Consider the following 22,875-nt stretch of genomic DNA (forward strand, 5'->3'; position numbering starts at 1 on the left):
TTTCACTCTACTTCTGAATCCTTGTGATGCACCGATATTCTTTTCCAGAGAAGGTACCAAAATTGCTTGCCAGATTCATAACTGATCTGTAGTGTCAGCAAATCTTGTTCAAACTTGTAATTCAACGTTATTTAGAGTTGCCAAGGCCCTTGATTTGTCTTATTGATAGCTGCTTCACACTGACACGATGCTTTCAGGTGCAAAGATCATTTCCAAATCCTTTTGAGTCTCTAAGTGGGTACATTTTCATTCAAAGTACTGAAAATACTCAACAGGTCAGCCTGAGGATTCCACCCATCATCACTACTCCTTTTTCATACCTTTGCACTTGCTTTAAACATGTTACATCTCTAACTTTTCCCAGTTCTCTCAGAATGGCATCAACCTTAAAAGTTAACTCTGTTTCTTCACCATGGATGATACCTGACCTGCTGGGTATTTCCAACACTCTTAATTCCCGATTTCCAAAGCCTTTATTTTGTTGGTTTGTCTCCAGTGAGGCCACTGGAAGGGGTGGGACCTGGGGGAGCCAGCAATTGAGGGGTGGGGCTAGGGGAGGCCAGCAATTAAGGGGGGAGGCCAGAAAACAAGCAGCAGCAATTAAGGGGTGGGGCCTGGGAATAGGTATAGTGAGCCAGAGCGATAAAGGCCAGGGAGAGCGCAGTGAGACCAAGAGCAGCTATAAAAAAGCAGGCATGAGTGAGAACAGCAAGACCAAGAGAGCTATAAGGGAGCAGGCATGGGTGAAACTACCGCAAAACGAGAGAGCGCTATAAAGACATGGCCTGGCAGACAGCAGAGAAGGACCAGAGAGTTATAATGGCCTTGGAGAGAACACAGAGAGACAGGAGAAAGCTATATAGGCCTGGGTGAGACAGCGAGACAGTCTGACCAACTGCATTCTAAAGAAAATCAAAGTGTGAAGTCACAAGGAAGAAGCCAAGTCATTCATCAGTATTTTTCTCTTTTCTCTAAACTAGGGTAATAGTTTCAAATTAGGTGTTGGGTTAGTATAGCTGTAAGTCAGTTAGTAAGAGTATAAGCATTAACAGGTTCAGAGGTATGAACTAAAATTAATAGTTTAAACGTGGCACTAACTAGTTGGTTAGAGAGGGAACAGGGTTTGTTTTACATCATGGACGGGCCTCTGAGACATGTTGCTTGCAATTCCTGCGCCATGTGTGAACTTCAGGACACTTCACTTGTCTTGCATGCCCACCAACGTGGGAAGTGTTTTCAACTGCTACAGCTCAAGCTCACAATTTCTGAACTTGAGGGGCAGCTAGAATCACTGCAGAGTATCAGGAAGGATGAGTGTTTCTTGGAGCATACATTTCAGAAGATGGTCACCCCACAGGCATTAAGAGTTCAGGATAGTAGGTGGGTGGCCATCTGGGAGAATAGGTAGCACAGGAGTCTTTGAGGTATGTGCCACTCTCAAACAGATACTCAGTATTAGAGACTGCTGGGAGCGATGTTACCCTGAAGAAGTGCAGCCCTGACCATGGCACCAATGGATAAGGGATTGTACAAGAGGGAACAGCAAAGTGTAGAAATGCAGTTGTTAAAGGAAATTCATAGTTAGGGGGATAGACAGGGATTTTTGTAACCGTCATTGCGAGCCCCACATGATGTGTTGATCGCTAGTGCCAGGATAATGGACATCATGGAGAGTGCGCAGAATATTTTGCAGGGGGAAGGAATTGAGCCAGAAGTGATGGTGCATGTTGGTACCAACAACACAAAGGGCAGGTGTTTAGGTCTACGGTCAGTTTTTCAGAAGCTTGGGAGGAAATTAAAAAGTAGGAACTAGAGGGTAGCAAACTCTAGATTAGTCCAAGTGCCTTGTGCTAGGCAGAGTATAAATAAGCTAGGAGGATCAATGCGTAGCTTGAAGCATGATGCAGTAGAAAGGGCATCAGGTTCTTGTGGCATTCGGACCAGTGGACAGAAGACACCTATTCAAAAGGGACAGGTTGCATCTCAACAGGGCTGAGACCAACGTCCTTGTGGGGGTGGTTTACCAGTGTGCTTGAGGATTTAAATTAAATTGGTAGGGGGATGGGCACCAGCATTATAGAAGTAGAAAGAAAAAATAAGGTGCATGGAGTCTGTATGTTGGACAGTACTAGAGATGGAAGTAATACGACATTAAGTAAGAGTGGACTAAGGATGACGACGGGGAATGCAAAAACAGGATTACAATGCATGTGCAGAAAGGCACAAAGTGTGGTGAATAAGGTTGGTGAGCTACAAGCATAAATAGCAGTGTGGAAATATTATGTAGTGCCGTTAAGGAAAACGTGACTTAAAAATAGTGAGGATTGGGCAATAACATGCAAGGATGTACAGTGGTGATACTGAGGGACTTTATTTCCCCAAATACTGATTTGGATAATGTTAGAATAAAGGGCAAGGACAGGGAGAAATGCCTGAACTGTGTTCAGGAGAACCTTCTGATCAGTATGTTCTCAGTCCAACTAGAAAGGAGATATCTGCTGCTGGGGGATGAGGTGGACCAAATGTCTGTGGGGGAACATTTAGGCAAGAGTGATCATCAGAAAAAAATATGGTAAAGGGATTGGGGGTTGAGATAGCAGAGGGGCTTGCCTTAATTTTTCCAAGTTTCCTTAAATATGGGGGAGCTGCCAGAGGATTGAAGAGTGGCAAATGTGACACACTTATTCAAGAAAGGGTGCAAGTACAGTCCTAGCAACTACAGGCCAGTTAGTCTAATAACAGGGGTAAGGTTTTGGAATCCTTAACCAGGGAAAAAAATATCAACAGGCACTTGGAGGGGTTTGAGTTAATTAAGGAGAGCCAGCATGGATTTGTAAAAGGCAGATTGTGCTTGACTAATATAATTGAATTTTTTGATAAACTAACAGAAGGTTGATGAAGGGAATGCAGTGGATGTTGTTTATATGGATTTAAAAAAGCATTTAACAAGGCACCACATAAAAGGCTGGTTAACAAAATTGAGATCTGTGGAGTAGAAGGGCGTGTGCAACTGGATAAAAAATTGGCTTAAGGAGATGGTTGTTTTTCGACTGGAGGATAGTAGACAGTGTGTTCCCTAAGGGTCAGTGCTTGGATGACTTTTTTTGCTATATATAATTGACTTGGATCTTGGAATACAGAGTAAAAATTTCAAAATTTGCTGTAACACCAAACTTGGAGGCACGCCAAACAGTGAGGATGATATGAACTGCCTGCAACAGGACATCAATAGGCCAGTAGAATGCGCAGACAACAGGCAGGTGGAATTTAACAGAGAGAAGTGTGGGGTGATGCATTTTGGCAGAAGGGATGGTGAGAGGCAATGTAGATTTCATGGCGCAATTCTAAAAAGTGTGCAGGAACAGAAGGAATTGGGGGTGCATGTGCATCGATCTTAGAAGGTGGCAGGATAAATTGAGAGAATGGTTAACAAAGTATATAGGATCTTGGGCTTCATAAATAGAGGTACTGAGTAATAAAAGCAGGGAAGTTATGCTGAATCTTTATAAAACTCTGGTTACGCCCCAGCTAGAGTGTTGCACCTGGTTCTAGTCACCACACTTTAGAAAAGATGTGAAGGTCCCTGAGAATATGAAAGGAGATTTACCAGAATGGTTCCAGGGATTTGAGGGGGGCAGGGTGGCGGTTTAGTTATAAGGTTAGGTTGGAAAGGCTGGAGTTGATCTCCCTGGAGCAAAGGCGATTGAGAGGAGATTTGATAGAGATGTACAGGCTTAGATAAGGCAGGCAAGGAAAAATTTTTGCCATTAGGTGATTGTACACGGGATCAGGAACACAGATTTAAGATTTTGGGCAAGGGATGCAGGGAGAATGTGAGGAAGAACTTATCTTTAATGTAGCAGGCGATAATGACCTGGAGCACAACTTCCCATGAGGATGGTGAATGCTGAAACAATGAATGATTTCAAAAGGAAATTGGATGGGCACTTAGATGGAAATAAACTTGCACGGTTATGGGACTGAGTGGCAGAGTAGGTATCACTGGGTTGCCAGCAAGGACTTGATAAGCCGAATAGCCTCCTGTGTCCTACGTGACTATTAGCTACATTTTCATGTTTTGGATAATGACTTCTACCTTTTTGTACATGCATTATCCTACATTTTTCCCACATTAAAATCATGCACCCTATGGCAGCCCAATTGGTCTCAAGTCTCTTAAGATGGTAAACTTTTTACTCAGCACCTGCCTACATCGCTTCAGGTCACTAGCAAACATATGACTATTATAGACATCCCGTTACATATCATTCACAAATTAAATTATATTAATAATCTTAATTTTCCATTGGCACCTCAGCTTAGACTCTTTAGAACTCAGAAACCACCAGGATCAGTTTTATAAGACATTTGTTCTCATTAAATGTGCTTCTAGTTGCATTCTGTTGGAGAAAATACAGAACACCAACCACTGTGCAATTGTGTCACTGTTCACAAAGTGAAAATGTTATCCATGCCCATTCAATTACTAACAACAATTTTGGCAGCAAATTAATAAGTTTTATTAAACAACTCAAAAGGATTCAGTGAAGAAAAATAATGCAACAGTAGCAACAACAGGTGCTACAAACAAACAAACAAAATGCATGTAGACTGAATGAACTACACAAACATTATGCTAATCTGTGATTACATATTTACTGCAGTGAAATATCTGTATAAGCATCTTGTTTCAAAAACAAGTGCAACAATCAAGGGAAAACATGAAGCAGAAACATAAATGACAATTGATACAAAAATATACAGAACATTTAGAAACCCTTTGAGACATACCTGAAACCTGTCTATTGCTAGAGGAAGATGATCCACTGTAGATGACATAACAAGCATTGTATCGGATGATCCTGCTCCACAGATGTCAGCAATGGTAACTGAAATAGTGCAGAAGAATTATTAGGTTTCTAGCATTTTCAATATTTCAAAATTACAAACATATAAATATTCGAATTGTGAGGAGTAGGCTACTCAAGCCTGCTCTGCCATTCAATAAGATTATGGCTGATCTGATTGTAACCCTAACTCCACATTCCCACCTACTCCTGATAACTTTACACCCTCTTGCTTATCAAGAATCTATCTACTCCTGTCTTAAAGATATTCAAAGACTCTGCTTCCACCGCCTTTTGAGGAAGAGTGTTCCAAAGACTCCCGGCCCTCTGGGAGAAAAAAATTCTCCTAATCTCTGTCTTAAATAGGTGACCCCTTATTTTTAAACAGTGACCCCTAGTTCTAGGTTCTCCCACAAGGGGAAACATCCTTTCCACATCCACCCTGTCAAGACCCCTCTTGTATTTCAGTGAAGTTGCCCCTTACTCTTCTAAACCCCAGGAGAGACAAGCTTGGCCTGACCAACCTTTCCTCATAAGCCAACCTTTCTGGGTATGTCTAGTAAACCTTCTCTGAATTGCTTCCAAAGCATTCACATCCTTCCTAAATTAAGGAGATCAATGCCGAACACAGTACTCCAGATATGGTCTCAATGCCGTGTCTTGCTGAAGCATAACCTCCCTAATTTTCTTTTCAATTACCCTTGCAATAAACAATAACATTCTATTAGCTTTCCTAATTACTTGCTGTACCTGCATACTAACCTGTTGCAATTCATGTACTAGGTCACCCAGATCCCTCTGAATCTAAGCTCTGCCTTTTCTCACCATTTAGGTAATATGCTTATTTTTATTCTTCATGCCAAAATGGACAATTTCACATTTTCCTACAATGTACTCCATTTGCCAGATCTTGGCCCACTCACTTAGCCTATCTATATCCCTTTGTAGCTTTATGCCCTCTTCACAACTTAGTTTCCTATCTATCTTTATGTCATCAGCCAATTTAGCAACCATACCTTTGGTCCTTTTATCCAAATTATTTATATATATTGTAAAAGGTTGAGGCCCCAGCACTGATTCCTGTGGCACTCCATTCATTATATCTTGCCAACCAGAAAATGCCCCATTTATGCCTACTGTTTCCTGTTAGCTAGCCAATCTTCTATCCATTCCAATACATTAACCCCTACACCATGAGCTTTTATCTTCTGCAATAACCTTTGATGTGGCACCTTATCAAATGCCTTCTGGAAATCCAAGTACAGTACATCCACTGGTTCCCCTTTATCACGTTACTTCTTAAAAGAACTCCAATAAGTTGCTTAAACAGGATTTCCCTCTCACAAAACCTTGTTGACTCTGCCTGATTGCCTAAGTGCTCTGCTATAACCTCTTTAGCTAACATTTTGTCTATGAAAGATATTAAGCTAACTGGCCTGTAGTATCCTGCTTTCTGTCTTCTTCCCCTTTTGAATAAAGGAGTTACATTTTCCAATCTAATGCAACTTTCTGCGAATCTAGGGAATTTTGGAAATTTAAACCAATGCATCAACTATCTCACTAGCCACGTGTTTTAAGACCCTAGGATGAAGTCCATCAGGACCCGGGAACTTGCCAATCTGCAGTTCCAACAATTTGCTCAGTACCTCTTCCCTGGCGATTGTAATTTTGAGTTCCCTTCCATTTCCTTATTTACAGCAATTTCTGGGGTGTTACTTGCATCCTCTATAGTGAAGGCTGATGCTGGTTCAATTCATCTGCCATCTCTATCTTCCATTATTAATTCCCCAGACTCACTTTCTATAGGACCAATGCTCACTCTGTTAACGCTACTCTGTTTTAAATAGCTATAGAAACTCTTAGTGTCTTTAACTTCTTCCTCCTTATTAATCTTTGAGTCATTCTTTCTAGTCATGTTTTCTATATTCTGTCCAATCTTCCTACCTGCCACCCATCTTTGCGCAGTTATATGCTTTTTCTTTAAGTTCGATACTGCCTTTAACTTTTTTAGTTAACCATGGATGGTGGGTCCTCCCTTTGGAACTTTTCTTCCTCGTTGGAATGTATCTATTTTACGTATTCTGAAATAACCCCTTAACTGTCTGCCACCGCATCTCTTTTGGCCTATTCCTTAACTTAAATTGCTAAGAAACTATCCTGAAAACGTCATACGAATTCCTTATCTAGGCTTCCTTTGCCCATCTGATTTTTCCAGTCCATATGTAGCTTTTTCCTGAACTTAGCTCATCCCTCTCTATTGTGCTAATACCACCATTAATTAACAGGGGCAAACTTGAGGGCTTTCACTGAAGGAGAATTTGAAGAACACCCATACACATTTAGCTAGCACAACTGGATCACTGCAACCAGCCTCGAAGATACCTTATCCTATCTAAATGCTTGCATTTCCGAGGACAACTGCTGTGATTAAGATTGTAAATCATGCTGAGAGTAACCATATGATTAGATTTCTTAAGTGCTTCCTTCAAACACTGCTGCACATTTCTTGCGCTTTGTATAGATAGCTGATGATATCATGGGATACCTCTTGAGTAACATGTTTATGACTCTTATTTAACAGAATATGTAATAAATCATTGGATTAATAAGAAGGACTGAGCATTTAAAATTCTAACCACAATATATTAATCCAAGTAGAATCAGTCATGGAATGCATGTAACATTGAAGTCTGGAAAGACAAACCTATAGGTTTAAAGAGCATAAGAACAAGAGCAGGCCATATAGTCTCTCAAACCTGCCCTACTATTCAATAAGAATATAAGTTTGAATATAAGTAACACTTCAGTTAACGCACCTTGACTGTTTATAATCGATGTTCCTGTGGACAATGCTGTTGTCTGCGGTTGTATATAGCTTTGAATACACTCTTTTACTTTTAGCTTTTGATTCTGCTGAGCAAGAAACAAAAATGTACAGATAGGAGTTGGTAGATAAACAGTTAGTTAGCCAAAGACAATTTTTAAAATCTATTTTAACTGAAATGTTTACTTTAAACAAAAGATGAATGAATCCACTCAAGTCAATCGAAAGGCTTATTTGCCTTTTCTGCACATTATGACTTCAGTGATTCTTCAGATATATTACAGTAAGTATTCCCCAATTCCTTCCTCCATCTAGAGTGTTTTGTTTTTCACGCCACTATTTTGGGGACATGATGTCAATAACAACAGCAATCATAAGATTTGCTGAATCTCTATTGATTAACTTAACCTTGTAAATTTCCCTTGTCTTTTTGGAGAATCCATGGCTTCTCATTGGTATTTTTCAAGTGAGAAAGGGGTTTCTTTTTGATGCCCTTGTCAACATTTATCCCTCGAGCTCCATCAAAACAGATTAATGAGCAAGTTCATTGCCTTTTGTGGGACTTTGCTGGCTGCAAATTGGCTGTCATGTTTGTCTACAAAATAATAGCAGCTCATTTTAAAATCACTTTGAAGTCCCAGGAGATGGGAGGTACTTTATTTGCAAGCCTTTCTTTCTTTCCATCCACTGTATTCCCCTGCAATAAGCATCTGAAATCAGGAACATATGAATGTGAACTTATTTTACACCACTGCCACCATCAGGTTTGGGCAATAGCAGCTAAGAAAGATTTAAATTAGCATAACTGCAAATGACAAAAACAAACACCTGTGGCGTCTCCATGTTGTTTGTGGTCTTGCCATTCGGAGAGTACAAACTGGGACTTTTATGCACCTGCAAAGGCTTGCTCAGTAATAGGGTCTAAAGTTTAGGTGATGTCCTATCATCTAAAATTAGAGTATGTAAAAGCAATGGAAAAGGTGTTATCAGTTATGAAGAATCTTGAGAAACAGGCCTTCACTGGAGTTGAGAAGATTAAGGGACGACCTGGAGATGGGAGTAATTCATAATAAGGAGGCACAATGTTAAAATTAGAGCTGGACCATTCAGATTAAAATCAGGAAATGCTTTTCCACAGAGTGCAGAATTCTTTCCTCCAAAATGCTGTAGATGATGGGTCAGCTGAAATTTAAGACTAATTTGACAAATTTTTATTAGGCATGGCAGACTTTCATTTATATATGCATTTTTCATGATCTCAGGACATCCAGAATTTCTTTACATCAATCAAGTATTTTTAAAGTGTAGTTTCATTTATAATATAGATAAGAGTACCAAGGGATGTAGATCAAAGGTGGAACTGAGATCATCAGCCATGATCTAATTGAATAGCACCATATGCTTGAGGGGCTGAATTACATACTCCTATTCTGTTGTTCCTATAATGCGATCTTTTCAAAACTGTAGTGTTTGATATAGTAAAGAGTGATAGTTTGTTTCCACTCATTAGCAAGATTGCAGCATAAGTGCACAAAAACAGAGAGAGAATTAACGGGGAGGTTAGAGTTTAAAACATCTTTACAGAGGGTGGTTGGAATGTTGACTTTTCTGCTACAAATTATATTCGATTTAAGAAAGGAATTAGACAGATGCTTGCAAAATAGGAATATTAAGAAGTGTGGAGTAAGAGTTAGATGAAATCAGGTGACTTGTGCAAAAAAAAAGTCACCAGCACAAACCTGATGTGCCAAATAGCCTCTCATATGCTATTCTGTGAGGCTAGAATTTTCTGTCAAGTGGTGGTAATGCTAATAGTGTTGCCTTATTTAAATGATGCAGCAACTTGAGGTGAGGAGCAGATGCATGGTTAAAGATCAAAATCCAAGTGTTGTTGAAGTTGCACCACTCCACTACTAGATTCGCAAAGACAACATTTTGCTGTCCACCTCACCATAGACATGCAATAAATGTCAAAAAGTTGCTGTATTTACACAGTAGATATGAACTAAACTTGCCAAATCAACCTCTCTATCACTGAAAATGAACTATTACAAGTGACATCCTATTCCTTTGTTTTGATTGTTATTGGAGATTATGATAAATTTGATTTTTAATAAAAACTTTTCAGTTCTATATTTTTCCCCTCACTCCATTCTTTCTTTCCCTCTCATTTCTCTTTCTCTGATTTGACATTAAACTCGCCCATTAATTTACACTTCCTTCTCAGTCATCCTCCTTTAATTTATCAATGCCTCAATCTCTCAATCTAATTGGTTAAAGTTGTTCGCACTGTTCACTCAGGTCCCAAATGCCCAATTCTGTTTTTGGATCAATCTGGTCTCATTAAGATAAAAACAGAAAATGCTGAAAGTACACAGGTCAGGTAACATCTGTAGAAAGATAAGCAGAGTTAATATTTCAGGTCTGTGATTCTGATTGAAGGTCATTCTGACCTGAAAAGCTAACACTGTTTCTCTCTTCACAAATGCTGCCTGACCCGAATCATTTTCTAATTTTACTTTAGATTTCCAACATGCACAGTATTCTACTTTTCGATTCGGTCAATGTTAAGCTTGTGGCATGATCAGTCATGTGGTCAGCACGGACCCTGACACTGAAAGCACTCTACAGTCAAACATTCGTAGGCCGAGACTTTTTAACAAATTGTGTTTTAGTGTAGGAATAATCCTATAAGTATTCACTCTATCTGAATTTAAGATCTTGTTAGATATCACCTAAAATTTTCTTGCAGCTACAAGAATGTTGAGATTATTTTGTCTGAAATTCTTGTTAACTGAATGCGTCAAGAATGTAAACTAAGCACGTGCAAAAATAGGAACAAATGCAAACCAGACAGTTTTCATTAATGAAAATGCAAAAAAAAAACAGACTATTAAACTACTTCAATATAGATTAATTCTAAAAGGCAAAACTGTTGATTTTAGCCATCATGTGGGCAACATACAAGCTTTAAAACCTGAATGATACATATCATTGATTGGCAGTTGAGAATTCAAACAGCGAATAAGTTAACCCAGGGGCCAAGAATCATCCAGTGATCATTTCCAGTGGCCTTCTGAAAAAATTGCACAGTTACAAAAGAGACTGAGCGCACAGTTTTGATCGAGTTTCAAATTGCTAAATTATAATTAACTGAGAAATTCACAGTGTAATGCATTAAACTGTGGTTCAATAAGCGTTCTGGTCAAATTAAATGTTCTTGAAACATTTTAACAAATGGTATAAGTTGATTTTTTTTCTTATAGAAGGCAGTTAGCATTAATTGTTAGTTTGTCTCACCTGGTAGTACTCATGCCTCTCTATTGAGTTTAAACCCACTACATTTTTAGCAAATGCTACACTTATGGAAGTACTATTTTTTGCCTGGGATACTATACCAAGGTCATCTGCACTGTGCAGGTGGGCATAAAAGATTCTATGGCATTATTTTAGGGAGCTTCCCTGGTATACTAACCAACATTCCTTCCTCCATTACCAACACCAAAAGCCATGATAGGGATTTTGCGTCAGCAGTGAACAAAACATCGCTCATCATTAATCACGCTTACAGTTGTCCACAGGCTTTTGAAATAAAAACTTATGGTTGTCAATCTGCAGCGCAGCACCCTCTACAGGGCAACTGGGATCTGAACAAACATAGTAAGCGAGCAAATATCTCTTCAACGAGATTGATGAATCCTCACAAACAGATTGAGTTAACAAGGGAGTGAAAGTTAGAATATTTAACTCCGCGTAAAATTATGCACAGAAAGTGAAATGAAGTGGTAAATAAGAATAAGAGATATAAACAGACAAAAAAGAAAAATGATATTTTAATTGTTACAAAATCTTCAATAATTAATACATGAAGGAATGAGACTCTACACTTATAAAATTTAAATTTCAGTGCCAGGGAGCTTTGTCAGCAATTAAAACTGATGATGCCTTTAAAACTTCATTTACACTTGAATTGATAAGGCCCAACATTTTCTGGCATGCTTAGTGGGTACATACAGCAACTTCATAAATTTACGAGCCACTGGGTGAACACTACGCAACAAGATTTCTGGAGGAGCAGGGTAAATTGGAAAGTGCTTCATCATGCATTTGCGGACACCACAAGATACGTCTGACTTGCATCATACGAATGGTGAGTTCTAATAACTTCACCATTATTCTTAACACAATCCTAAGTGGTAAGTTTTAATGTACTATTTGTGAGATCCTGCTGTGGAAGAACAGGCTGTAATGTTTACCGACACAACAACAGTAACTGCACTTCAAAATTAATCCGATGATTGCTAAATTCTTTGGGATATCCTGAGGACGTGATGTGGAATATATTTTCTCATTTCAATTAAACTTTATTTTTTTCAGGCAAAGTTTTTTTGGTTTTGATCCATTATGCATTTGTGCATAATGCATTTTTTGACCGCAGGTAGAAAATATCACTTACTTATCTGCTGAGGATGTTCTTCATTCTTTCAGTTATTTGTGACATAGATTGTTAATAACAAATTGATTTCAAAATAGATCTTTAACAGCTTTTTATTTTTAAAATTGTACATTGTCCCTTGTTTCCAAACTGAAAATACTGCAAGCACTGATCACTCATCAGTACATTTCAATTGAAACCATGTTTCCTTTATTTTGGGCCCAGTGGTAAGCACCATGACAAAAACATATTCCAGGAATCTTTTTAAAATGGGATCACTCGAAGTTTTGTTGTTATAATGCAAAAAAGAACATGCAGATTCAAAACCCGTGAGCATACCCTGCAGATTTTAAATAGCTAAAACAGAAAAATGTGTTTCATCTTCAAGAGAATTGTAGCAAATGTACTTTCTGCATCACAATTTCTTGAGAGAAGTATACTGCAGGAAATGCAAGTAAATGATAGGCAATAGATGACTGATAAGTAGAGATGACAGCAGTGTGAAATTTCAGCGAGTTTACTCTGAATTTAACAACATTGAACCAATAAGATTGTTGGCACCTTTGCACTTCATTGGATGAAGTAGTGTTGTAACTGCAGTGGACAAACCATTTAGTTGCCAACATTGGTTGAGACTCTCCACAAAAGCTAGCAACATTGCTACAAATGAGTGTTGAAACCCATTTCCTCTTGCTAGACTTCCGGGAATCATGACGATAAAAAATGGTGACAGGGATATGTGATCATTTAATCATAATAAACAGAATAACAGTTTTCCAACACAGGTATTTTTATGCTTTCTTTAGCCAAATCTTATGGGACTGCTTATACTATGAAAGTGAATTGAAGATTAGGCAATCTATATAGGAACCAACCACCTGCCAGCCAGAGGACTGAAACCTCCAAGGGCTACTGCTTTGTTGCTCAAAAGACCTGAACAAAGTTCCAGTGGCTTTCTGTTCTGCAACACAGCTAACAGGCTATTACCTCCTGATAAATTTCTCCACGAGGGGTCCATGTTTACAGGCTAATAAATGCTGACAACACAGGTACTATTGCCACATCTATGCAGCCTTGCTACAGGGCACCAAGAAATGGGCTTTAGAAAAGCTTCGGACTGGAAAAGACTCTTTGCCTTCTTTGGCTTGATGATGCATTGCAGGGATTCTCAACCCTTTTCACTTCTTATTTTCCCCCATCCCGGCTGTAGAAGTTCTATTGACCACACACCCCAACACCACCCATAGCATAACACGCTTCTTTCCATTATAAAAAATAGCTATACAGCTGAAAAGAGCCAGCACAGACATGATGGGCCCAGCAGACTCCTCATGTGCTCTATGATTCTATGAAAGCTGATCCATTACTTTTGAATAGTTCAAATAAAAATGGTATCATCCTTTATAAGTGTGCCTGAAAGACTCCCTCAGTAGTTCATGTAACAATATCCTGAAGAGGTGGTATATGATTTTGGTACAAACATACAGATACTCCGCCATAACATACAGGTGGAGGGATTTTTAACCACAAAAACCAGGCTGAGCAAGATGGGGTGGTGGGGAGGTGGGCGGGGGGTAAAGTCATGCAAATCAGAAATCTAAACCTGCCTACTACCAGCTTTAACGAAGGCAGCAGGGTGAGCAGACAACCAACTTGTTCCAAGGAGGCAGGCTGGCAATCATAATGAGGCTATGGGCTTCATTATGATTCAGCTTTTTGAATTTAGCTATGGATGACTGGGTTTCCCGGCCTCAGGAAACCAGGTAGCTACATCCAGGCAAAGGCTGAAAGTAAACACCAGAAAGATTTGATGAATTCCAGCATATTAAGGTCAGAATGTATAATTTGGGGATAAGTGATCTGCAGCACAGTCATTTAACTTTGCTTATCATCTGTATGCTGTCAAATTCCTAAAATTCACAACTTCTACTTGTAAATCTGTGTTAGGAGCAAAGGATGGTGTTTAACAGTTTTGGCAGGAGTTTTAATGGCTGGGTTTATTTACCGAAAATATGACAAGCAAGCAACTAATGTCTTTAATAAATTCATTCATCTTGTAAACTTGACTGCATGTCAGGCTCATTGTTCATTAGTAATCTGCAATCTTAAAATGGCCAATAACTACCAAACAAGTATCAAACCATCTTTCCCAATTAGATAAATATTCAAATTTTCATACTTTGCAATATTCTCACAATAGGATTCTGCTTTGCGTCTCAAAACTTGAAGCACCAAACTAGTCAAACTAAATCTTCAATGTTAACATTCAATGTTAATATTTGAGAACTAAACAGGATGACACAAAAGTAGGATTGACTGACGAAGGTGGTGGTTTGTGGTTTAAAGCAGAGAATTATGGTTTGATGTTTTCAGGATGTTGCTTATTTAGCCAGGAATCAACGTTCATAATAGCAATGTTATGCCATTATTTCAAATGTATTTTTACATCAGTTTCACCTCCAGAGAGAGATCAAGCAGATCATACTCCAATGTCTGTCAAGCTGTCCCATGAAATCAATACCCCTGACACTGTAATCCTATTTAAAGTCAGGCAACCCACTAGAAGATTACACAGGTCGACTGGCATATCATTTCACATGCATTCGGCCAGTATATAGTATCAAAATGAAATGTGATGCAAAAACATTCCCAAAAATAATTACGTGTAAGAATAAGATTCTCAGTAGTTCACTTTCCATCCTTCTGAGACATTCAGGAATTAATCATTTTGTTAAATAAACTGATTGCAATAGAGGTACTTCACTGTTCTGAAGTCCGTCGCACAGCATCACTAAGCTATCTTGCCAAATTTCCTTTAAGGTTCCTCCCTGCCCTAGCCCTGAACTAGCATCTTTCTCTTGTTTCTATCCCATCTCTCCTGATGCCCTCTCTAAGGTCATCCTATTCCCACTAAACTGCTGATCATCCAACTACCCCTCCTGGCTCCCACATTAGCTGATATTGCAAACACCTCTCTCTTTAGATGTTGTCCCACTCCTTTAAATCTGCTGTCATCACTCCTCTCCTCAAAAAAAGTCCTTGTAAACTACTGCCCCATCTCCAACCTCCTTTTTCTCTCCAAAGTCCTTGAACGTGCCATCACCTTTCAAATCTGTTCCTATCTTTCCCAGAACTCCAAATTGGAATCCCTCCAATCAGGTTTCCACCCCCGCCATGATACCGAAAGAGTTCTTACCAAAGTCACAAATGACATCCTACGACTATAAATTTCCCCTCCTTGTCCTTCTCTACCTATCTGCAGCCTTGAACAAGGCTGACCACACCATCCTCCTCCAATGCCTCTCCACTGCCATCCAACAGGGTAGGACAGCTTTCACATGGTTCCATTCTTATCTAATCATAGCTGGAGAATCACTTGCAATGGCTTCTCTTCCTGCTCCTGCACCATTACTCCAGTATTCTCCAAGGACTCATCTTTAGCACTATTCTATTTCTCATCTACATGCTACCTCTTGGCGACATCATCCAAAAATTAAATGCTAGTTTTCATATGTATGCTAACAACACCCAGTTATACTTCACTACCACCTTCTCAATCCTCCAATGTTGCTAAATTATCACACTGCTTATTTGACACCCAATAGTGAGTGAGCAGAAATTTCTTCTAATAAAATACCGGGAAGACTGATGCCATTGTTTTTAGTTTCCTCTCCAAACTCTGTTCCCCAGCCACCAATTCCATCCCTTATTGATCTGAGGTCAAGTCAGTCTGTTTGCAACCTTGGGCATTTGATCCCATCACTAAATCCACTTATTTCCACCTCCATAAATGCACTCGGCATCACCCCTGGCTCAGCTTATCTGCTGCTGAAACGCTCATTCATGCCATTGTTTCCTCTAGACTTGATTATTCCAATGCACTCTTGACTGGTCCCCCACATTCTACCTTCGTAAACTTGAGGTCATCCAAAACTCTGCTCCTAGTGTCTTAGCTCAAAGCAAGTCCTGTTGCTCCTGTAATTCTGACCTCTTCAGCATTCCCAATTATAATAGCTCCACCATTGGTGGCTATGCCTTCAGTTGCCTAGGCCCAAGCTATGGAGCTCCCCAATAGACAACTCCGCCACTCTTCCTGACTTTCCTCCTTTAAGCCACTCCATAAAAATACCTTTGACAAGCTTTTGGTCATCTGACCTTTTATGTGGCTCGGTATCATACTTTGCCTAATAACAGTCCTGTGAAGAACCTTGGGACATTTCATTATATTTGGGGTAAGAGTGGCCAAAGACAACAAGGTCTGAAATTAGTGGCCGAAGACAAAGGTTTGAAAATTTTTTGTAACAAGGAATCATGTATAGCACGTCTTATAATTTTTAGTGAAATGTAAATGGTTCCAGGCCGCTTCAAATGGGTGGATTTATTAGATTTCAACTGGGTAGAAACATTAGTTTACACTTTGTTTACCTTCTATTACCGTTAAGATTGTGGACCAATGCATTTGTATAAAGTCATTAAAGTGATGTCAGCATTTCAGCAGTCAATACAGATAGTGCATGTAAAGCTGCTTCCCCCTTAAACTCAATCACTCAACAGCCCCTCTCCCCTCACTCACTCATGCCCTCCCTCCCCACATGCCTTCCCTCCCTACCCAACCCTATTCACTCAACCCATCCCTCCTTCCCCACCAGCCACTCTCCCTCATCCATCTCCACTCTCCCAGCTCACCTGGATTTCTCCACTTTGCCTAGATTCAGTTCTTTGTTGCTGCCATTGCCCATCAGTGGGTGGCTGTGGCTTCTCCTTGGCTGGCGAGCCAACTCCCTGAAGGATAGGAGCTTGGACCCCAGAGGCTAAGACCCCAGCGGGCCAAGGAGTACATCACCATGCACTTGGGTAACACTAGAGTCTTGAGTAGGCCAAGCCAGAGGCAGTATAAAGCAGTAACTGCTGCCTCAGATGGGCTGTGGCTGAGTTCATGGCTGGATGGAATCTTCCTCCCTCCTGGGTGGGTCTGGAGCCTGAAACTGAGTGGTAGGCTGTGGTGGAGTTGGAGCCAAGTCACTTACTCAGTAAAAGGGCCACAGATTGGGCGAGAAGGTCCAGCTATCCTGCACCAACAGCAACTCCTGCAGCTGCAAAAATTTCCCATCCTTGTGTTGAAGGCGCTATATAAATACAAGTTATCCTTGCTGTTGTCACGGGTGCTGATTTCAAAGGTGTAGCTGGATCAGCAACATTACATGCTTCTGAGGAGAAAATGTTTCTCCAGGCACCAGGCTGCCTTTGCACAAACTGACTTCTCCATCTCATCTGTATAAGTACTCAAAGATCTTTACCTTTGACAAGGCGGGGTAGGAGTTGGGTGGCTTCAATCCTTTAAACCCCACCTTTGTCCACAAAGATAATCGGTTCTAGGGAACTGCTTCAGACAGTGAAACCCTCAGTGGCTGAATATATAAAAGGGGTTAATGTTAAATGATTCTAGAAATAATCTGAAGGCATGGTAAGCCCCTTGAAACCTTTTTGTGCATTCCTGGCTAAGAACCCCAGATGCAGAAGAGCAGTCATGTCAGTCCACATTTTCAATGCCCTTTTCTAGACTGCCCCTGAACTGACTTAGGTCAGCTACATGCCCACAACTTCAATACTGAAATGTCAGCCTATGTCTAATGCTGGTGACATTATAGAAAACTTTTTTGAAGTGCATCCATAAGAAATATTTCCTCCTCAGACTTGATTCCATATTGAGCATTGAATCGAACAAGCATAATTTTCCAAATTCCAAGTCAATGGGAAGAGTGTTTATATACAGTAAACCTCACACCATGCACTCCCAGATCTAAGGCTTATTTCAGGAGAGCGAAGTGTTAGGATTGTTTTCTCTGTATATCACTAACTTCACATTTTTCATCCATACAAACAAATTCTTATGCAACTTGTGAAATGGTGGTTGGGGGTGGGGTTGGGGGGTGGTAGAGAAAGAGTTGGGAGAGAGAGGAGTGGGAGATCATAAATTAAAATCCCACAAGTTCAAAAATCTAAGAACATAGGCACATAAGAAATAGTAGACAGTATGGCCCCTCAAATCTGCTACACCATGGTCATGGCTGAACTTGTCTTAATTCCATTTTCTCACCTGCTCCCTATATCCCTTGATTCCCTGAGACACCAAAAAAACTATTTCAATCTTAAATCAAAATGGCATCAACAACCAAAAATTCACAACCTTCTGAGTGAAGAAATTTCTCCTCATCTCAGTCCTAAATGATCATTGCCTTACTCTGAGAACGTGCCCCATGTTCTAGATTCCCCAGCTAGGGGAACCAACTTCAGTGTCTACCGGATCAAGCCTTCAGGATCTTGTAGGCTTCCACGAGATTGTCTCATTTTTCTGAACTTGAGAGAATAGGCCCAGGCCCAATTTTCTCAGCACCACATTATAGGACAATCCTCTCATCCCAGGAACCAATCTACTTAACCTTCGCTGTACTGTCTTCAATGCAAGTATATCCTTACCTAAGTATGGAGACCAAAACTGCACACAGTTCTCTAGGTGTGGTCTCATCAAAGTCCTGTACAATGATAGCAAGACTTTCCTTGTTCTTGTACTCCAATCCCCTTGCAATTAAGTTCAAAATGCCATGTCTTCCCAACTGTTAGATATACTTGCATACTGACTTTGTGTTCCTTGTACAAATAAACAAGTCTCTCTGAACATCAACATTTAAAGTTTCACCCCTTTTAAAAATATTCTGTAGAGATTATTAAATTAATTCAGACAAAGTTTGGAATTCTCACAGATAATGCCTGACCAGTATTTGAAGTATTTCAATTTTGGACTGGTATTCTCAAGTGGCCTAGTTGCGTCAAGCAACCAAAATATTCATCAGTATAATCAATTTTGAGCACATTTTCACATTATCCATACTAGAATAACAAACGTCAGTTTTAATTTTTTTAAAAAACATGTATTTCAAAATTTATGCCTCAAGATAATCTCTTAAAATTTGACACCAGCTTAAACAAAAGGAGACTGAACTTGGTTGTGCAGTCAGAACATGAAATTGAATGACTGATTAACTACTTTTCATATGATCTTCCTGATTCTTTCAATGTTGTCCTACATTCAGGTACAAATGAATAGGCATTTATACAAATGGAAGGAAAGCAACTTGCAGGACATTTCTTCAAAATTGGCATCACAGGTTAGCCAGCAAGGTAGTGTTTTCCTACCAGTCCCAAATACATATAACGTTTAGTTGAAAATTTGATTCTATACTAACTTTAAGCAATCCATTGGGATTTAATATACAAAATAAAAACAGATGTATGTAGCTACAATTCAGAAATGCTAATTTAAAAAATTCCACAGCAAATCAACTTCCAAAGACAAAGGAGAAATCAAACACGACTTACGTTAATATCAGTGGATCTAGTCTCTGTAACTTTAGAAGCCAAAATGGAGTCTCCCATTACAGGTAATACTGGTGTTGTCACATGCTGATACAGAACCTCTCCAAGAACAACGTGATTAGAAGTTTCTTCTAGCAACTCTGCAGGTAGAGTGTGCAAGCTTGGCGGTGATCCCATAATAGGAACTTGGGTAATTGGTAAAACAGAATGGATAGGTGCATCTATATTCTTTACATCATGAACAGAAACAGCCACAGAAAGCGCAGCATTAAGGACTTCACCAAGAGGCTCAGTATAAAGCTCTTCAGTGCAACCCACCTCTCCCACGGGGGCAGTTTCAGAAGACTCTGCAGCAGGATATACAGGGAGAATCCCTCCTGGTTCTTGATATAATAAAGTACGTAATTTTTCATCCAGCGTCTTTATTGTATTATCTACAAATTCAATTTTACGTGGACCTTCACTATCTGATTCAATCATTAGAGAAAGTTGTTGCTGACTGCTAATAATACCAGTCAAAGTAATCGACTGAGATTGTGCTTGTGCTGCGTACTGTTGGTTAACACCTGGAACTACTTGTGCAGGACTCTGGGGCTGAGAACCTATTGCTGTATTACTCACTGTTCCAGAAATGCCCATGGCTGACTGCACCTGGTTTGCACAAGGTTGCTGCATTACAACAGATTGTGGGATAACATCAGGCACATAGGCTTGTGGTACAGACTGGTGCTCCAAGACCAGGCTGTGAATTGGACTAGGTTCAGCATATTGAGTAGGAAGTGAATGTTCTGTTTGGATAGATATTGATTGGATGGGAAGAGGCTGAACAGCTGCACAACATGGCATGTCTACAGCTGTAGGGGGGCTAAAAGCCAAATTCGATTGTTCTTCTACTGACTGCAGCAGACCAGTCTTCGATTGAAGTTCTAAATGCTCATGACCTGCAAGTTGACTTTGAAGTGCAACATTTGATCCATTTGAAACAGCAGTACATATGTGGTGACTGTTTGGTTGTGCTTCATTTCCAGTTTTATCCTCTCTCTGGATTGACAGTGTAGAAATAACAGGTGACATTGTTACTTCAACAGGCAAATTTGTTGGATGAGTAATATTAGACAGCGGTGGTACCAAAGGTGGAGATGCAATGTGATGTCCAGAGGTGTTATCATTAGCAACAAGTGAAGTCATTGCAGTTGTCTGTGTTGCTATAGATTCCACTTGCTCATCATCAATTCCGCTTTCTGCCTCTGAAATCAAATATAAAAAAAGTGTTACTGCTGAAGAACATATTTGCAAATTTAAATGAACTGCTAAATTAGAACTGCTCCTAAAACCTAATTTATTGACTTAATTCACATATTCATGCAAGCTAATTTTAATTTACTGCACATAATTAATATTTAAAGTTATAAACACTAAAATACTATCAATGCCGTTAAGATTAAAGAACACAAGCATCTAAATGGGAAGGAAAATGTTGAATTATTTAAGGGGCTTGTGCAAATGCAAAACATTTATGTCGCATAAGAGGAACATTTATCTTTCATTTTAGGAGGCCAATTCTTCATCTTGATAAAATTATGCCAAAATTTGTTTCTCTATTTGCATTTTGAACTTCTACAGTTCTACAGTTATAAAAATTTAAATCCTACCCAGAACAGAAGTTGGCTGTGGTTGAGTTGAAGGAATGTCTGGTACAGATTCTGGCAGTTGCGTTGCAAGATTTTCCACAACTGGACAAACAATAAACCACCTTCGACCAGTATGTAGTACTAATAAAGATTAAAGATTAAAGAGCGTATTAGAATTTAGCTGTTCATCAACTTAAACTACGTTACATGAATGTTATATCAAAATATTAGTTTAGAGTATTCCAGCTTTATTTTATTTTGAGGAGATCCTCTACCACCTTAGAGAGGCTGTTTGCTACATTAGCCACAGTCATTTGAAACAGCACAGATTTCCTGTGCAAGAATGTTGTATTATGACAATGGAATGTTACGCCATTCAATACACTTTACGGTTCACTAATTTTCCTAGACATGCACCTTGCCTTTCATTTGTATCGTCCCTACATCTTGAATTTCAAGTTGCTTCCATTTTATTTCCACCCAAATCAACTAAATGTGATAACTGAAGTATGATGGGTAGCACTTATATTTGGAGATTTTCTTTGACTTTCTTCATGCAATGTTCCTACGGCAAACTGGAAGGCAGGGTTTTATATCAACGGGGTACTTATGCCTAGTAGGCCATAACATCATGGCCACTGACCCTGTATTGAATTTGACTGATTCAGTCAATGTGTATTCAATTGTATTGAGAGTTTTTTAACTGGCACTTTGGAAATCCATTTACAGGATTCCATTATTCTGCAAAAGACAGTGCATAATCTGGGGCAGTCTTGGGACTTTGCAGAACTGGAAAGATGGTCCTGGTGTAAAAAATATAGAATTGGGTTCTTCGAATATTATGAAGTAAATACAGTAGGTGGTTCTTGCAGAGAAAAATACTAGCACAGGCTTGCTGGGCAAGTGGATTGCTTTTCTGCTGTGATCTTCTATGATCGATGAATGAAACTATATTTTTAGTGTGAAGTAGGGCTGGGAGGGTGGAGAAAGGAGAAATGGGTAAGTGAGAAGTACTTATACAATCACAAAAAACTGCCAGACTCTATTACATGGCTGAAGTATTTGCATTAATGATTTCTCCATATTCCTATTGTCACCAAACAGCAGAGTATCACTCCAACTGCTGTCAATTAGAAACACAGCAGGGAAGCTGCTCCAAAGCAAATCTGAAAATTTCTTGAGTTGAACCAGAAATTTCTGGGAAGTGGGGAAAAAAATAATCCACTATTGGCAGAGTCATGCTGTGTAGTTGATCAGTATGATTTTCTTCCCAGCTTTGTCATTTCATTATCCGAAACATCACTGCAGGAATTTCTCAGGGCAGTGTTCTAGGCCTGTCCATTTTGAGCTGCTTCATCATTGACAATCCCTCCATCTCAAGGTCAGAAGTGGGGAATGCCACTGATGATTGCAGTGAGTTCCCTTCCATTCGTATCACCTAAGTTCATGGGACGGTCTACACCTGAACCATGCTGGGATGAATGTTCTTGTGAATCACGCAATTAGGGAAGTAGAAAGGGTTTTAAACGAAATCATGGGGAGGAAGGGATCAAATGTGGGAGGTTGTGGTATATCAAAGAGTAGGGACAAAGTAAGAGGGGAGTTAATATGGGAAATGTTAAACAGACCATGATAGGAAGGGGTACAGAGAGTACAATTCCAACAGATAAGGCTAGAGGTTACAAAATTAATAGAAGGACAAAACTTAAGGCTCTGTATCTAAATGCACATAGCATTTGAAACAAAACAAATGAACTGAAAGTA

General features: G+C 39.5%; 1 protein-coding gene across 5 annotated transcripts in view; it reads right to left on the minus strand.

Annotated features, from left to right (window-relative positions):
- wnk2 (WNK lysine deficient protein kinase 2) overlaps nucleotides 1–22,875 on the minus strand; it is a 225,255-nt gene that overhangs the window by 30,278 nt on the left and 172,102 nt on the right. For 4 of the 5 annotated variants that reach the window (XM_041191978.1, XM_041191977.1, XM_041191975.1 and 1 more), the window contains exons 17-20: nucleotides 21,133–21,252; nucleotides 19,484–20,727; nucleotides 7,664–7,760; nucleotides 4,792–4,889 (exon numbers count right to left, since the gene is read on the minus strand). In XM_041191978.1, the coding sequence (XP_041047912.1) occupies nucleotides 4,792–4,889; nucleotides 7,664–7,760; nucleotides 19,484–20,727; nucleotides 21,133–21,252 (1,559 nt within the window). The remainder of the gene's footprint in view (nucleotides 1–4,791; nucleotides 4,890–7,663; nucleotides 7,761–19,483; nucleotides 20,728–21,132; nucleotides 21,253–22,875) is intronic. The other variant, XM_041191976.1, reaches the window with a different exon arrangement.

The sequence above is a fragment of the Carcharodon carcharias genome, chromosome 7, assembly GCF_017639515.1.
Source record: "Carcharodon carcharias isolate sCarCar2 chromosome 7, sCarCar2.pri, whole genome shotgun sequence".
Lineage (NCBI taxonomy): Eukaryota > Metazoa > Chordata > Chondrichthyes > Lamniformes > Lamnidae > Carcharodon > Carcharodon carcharias.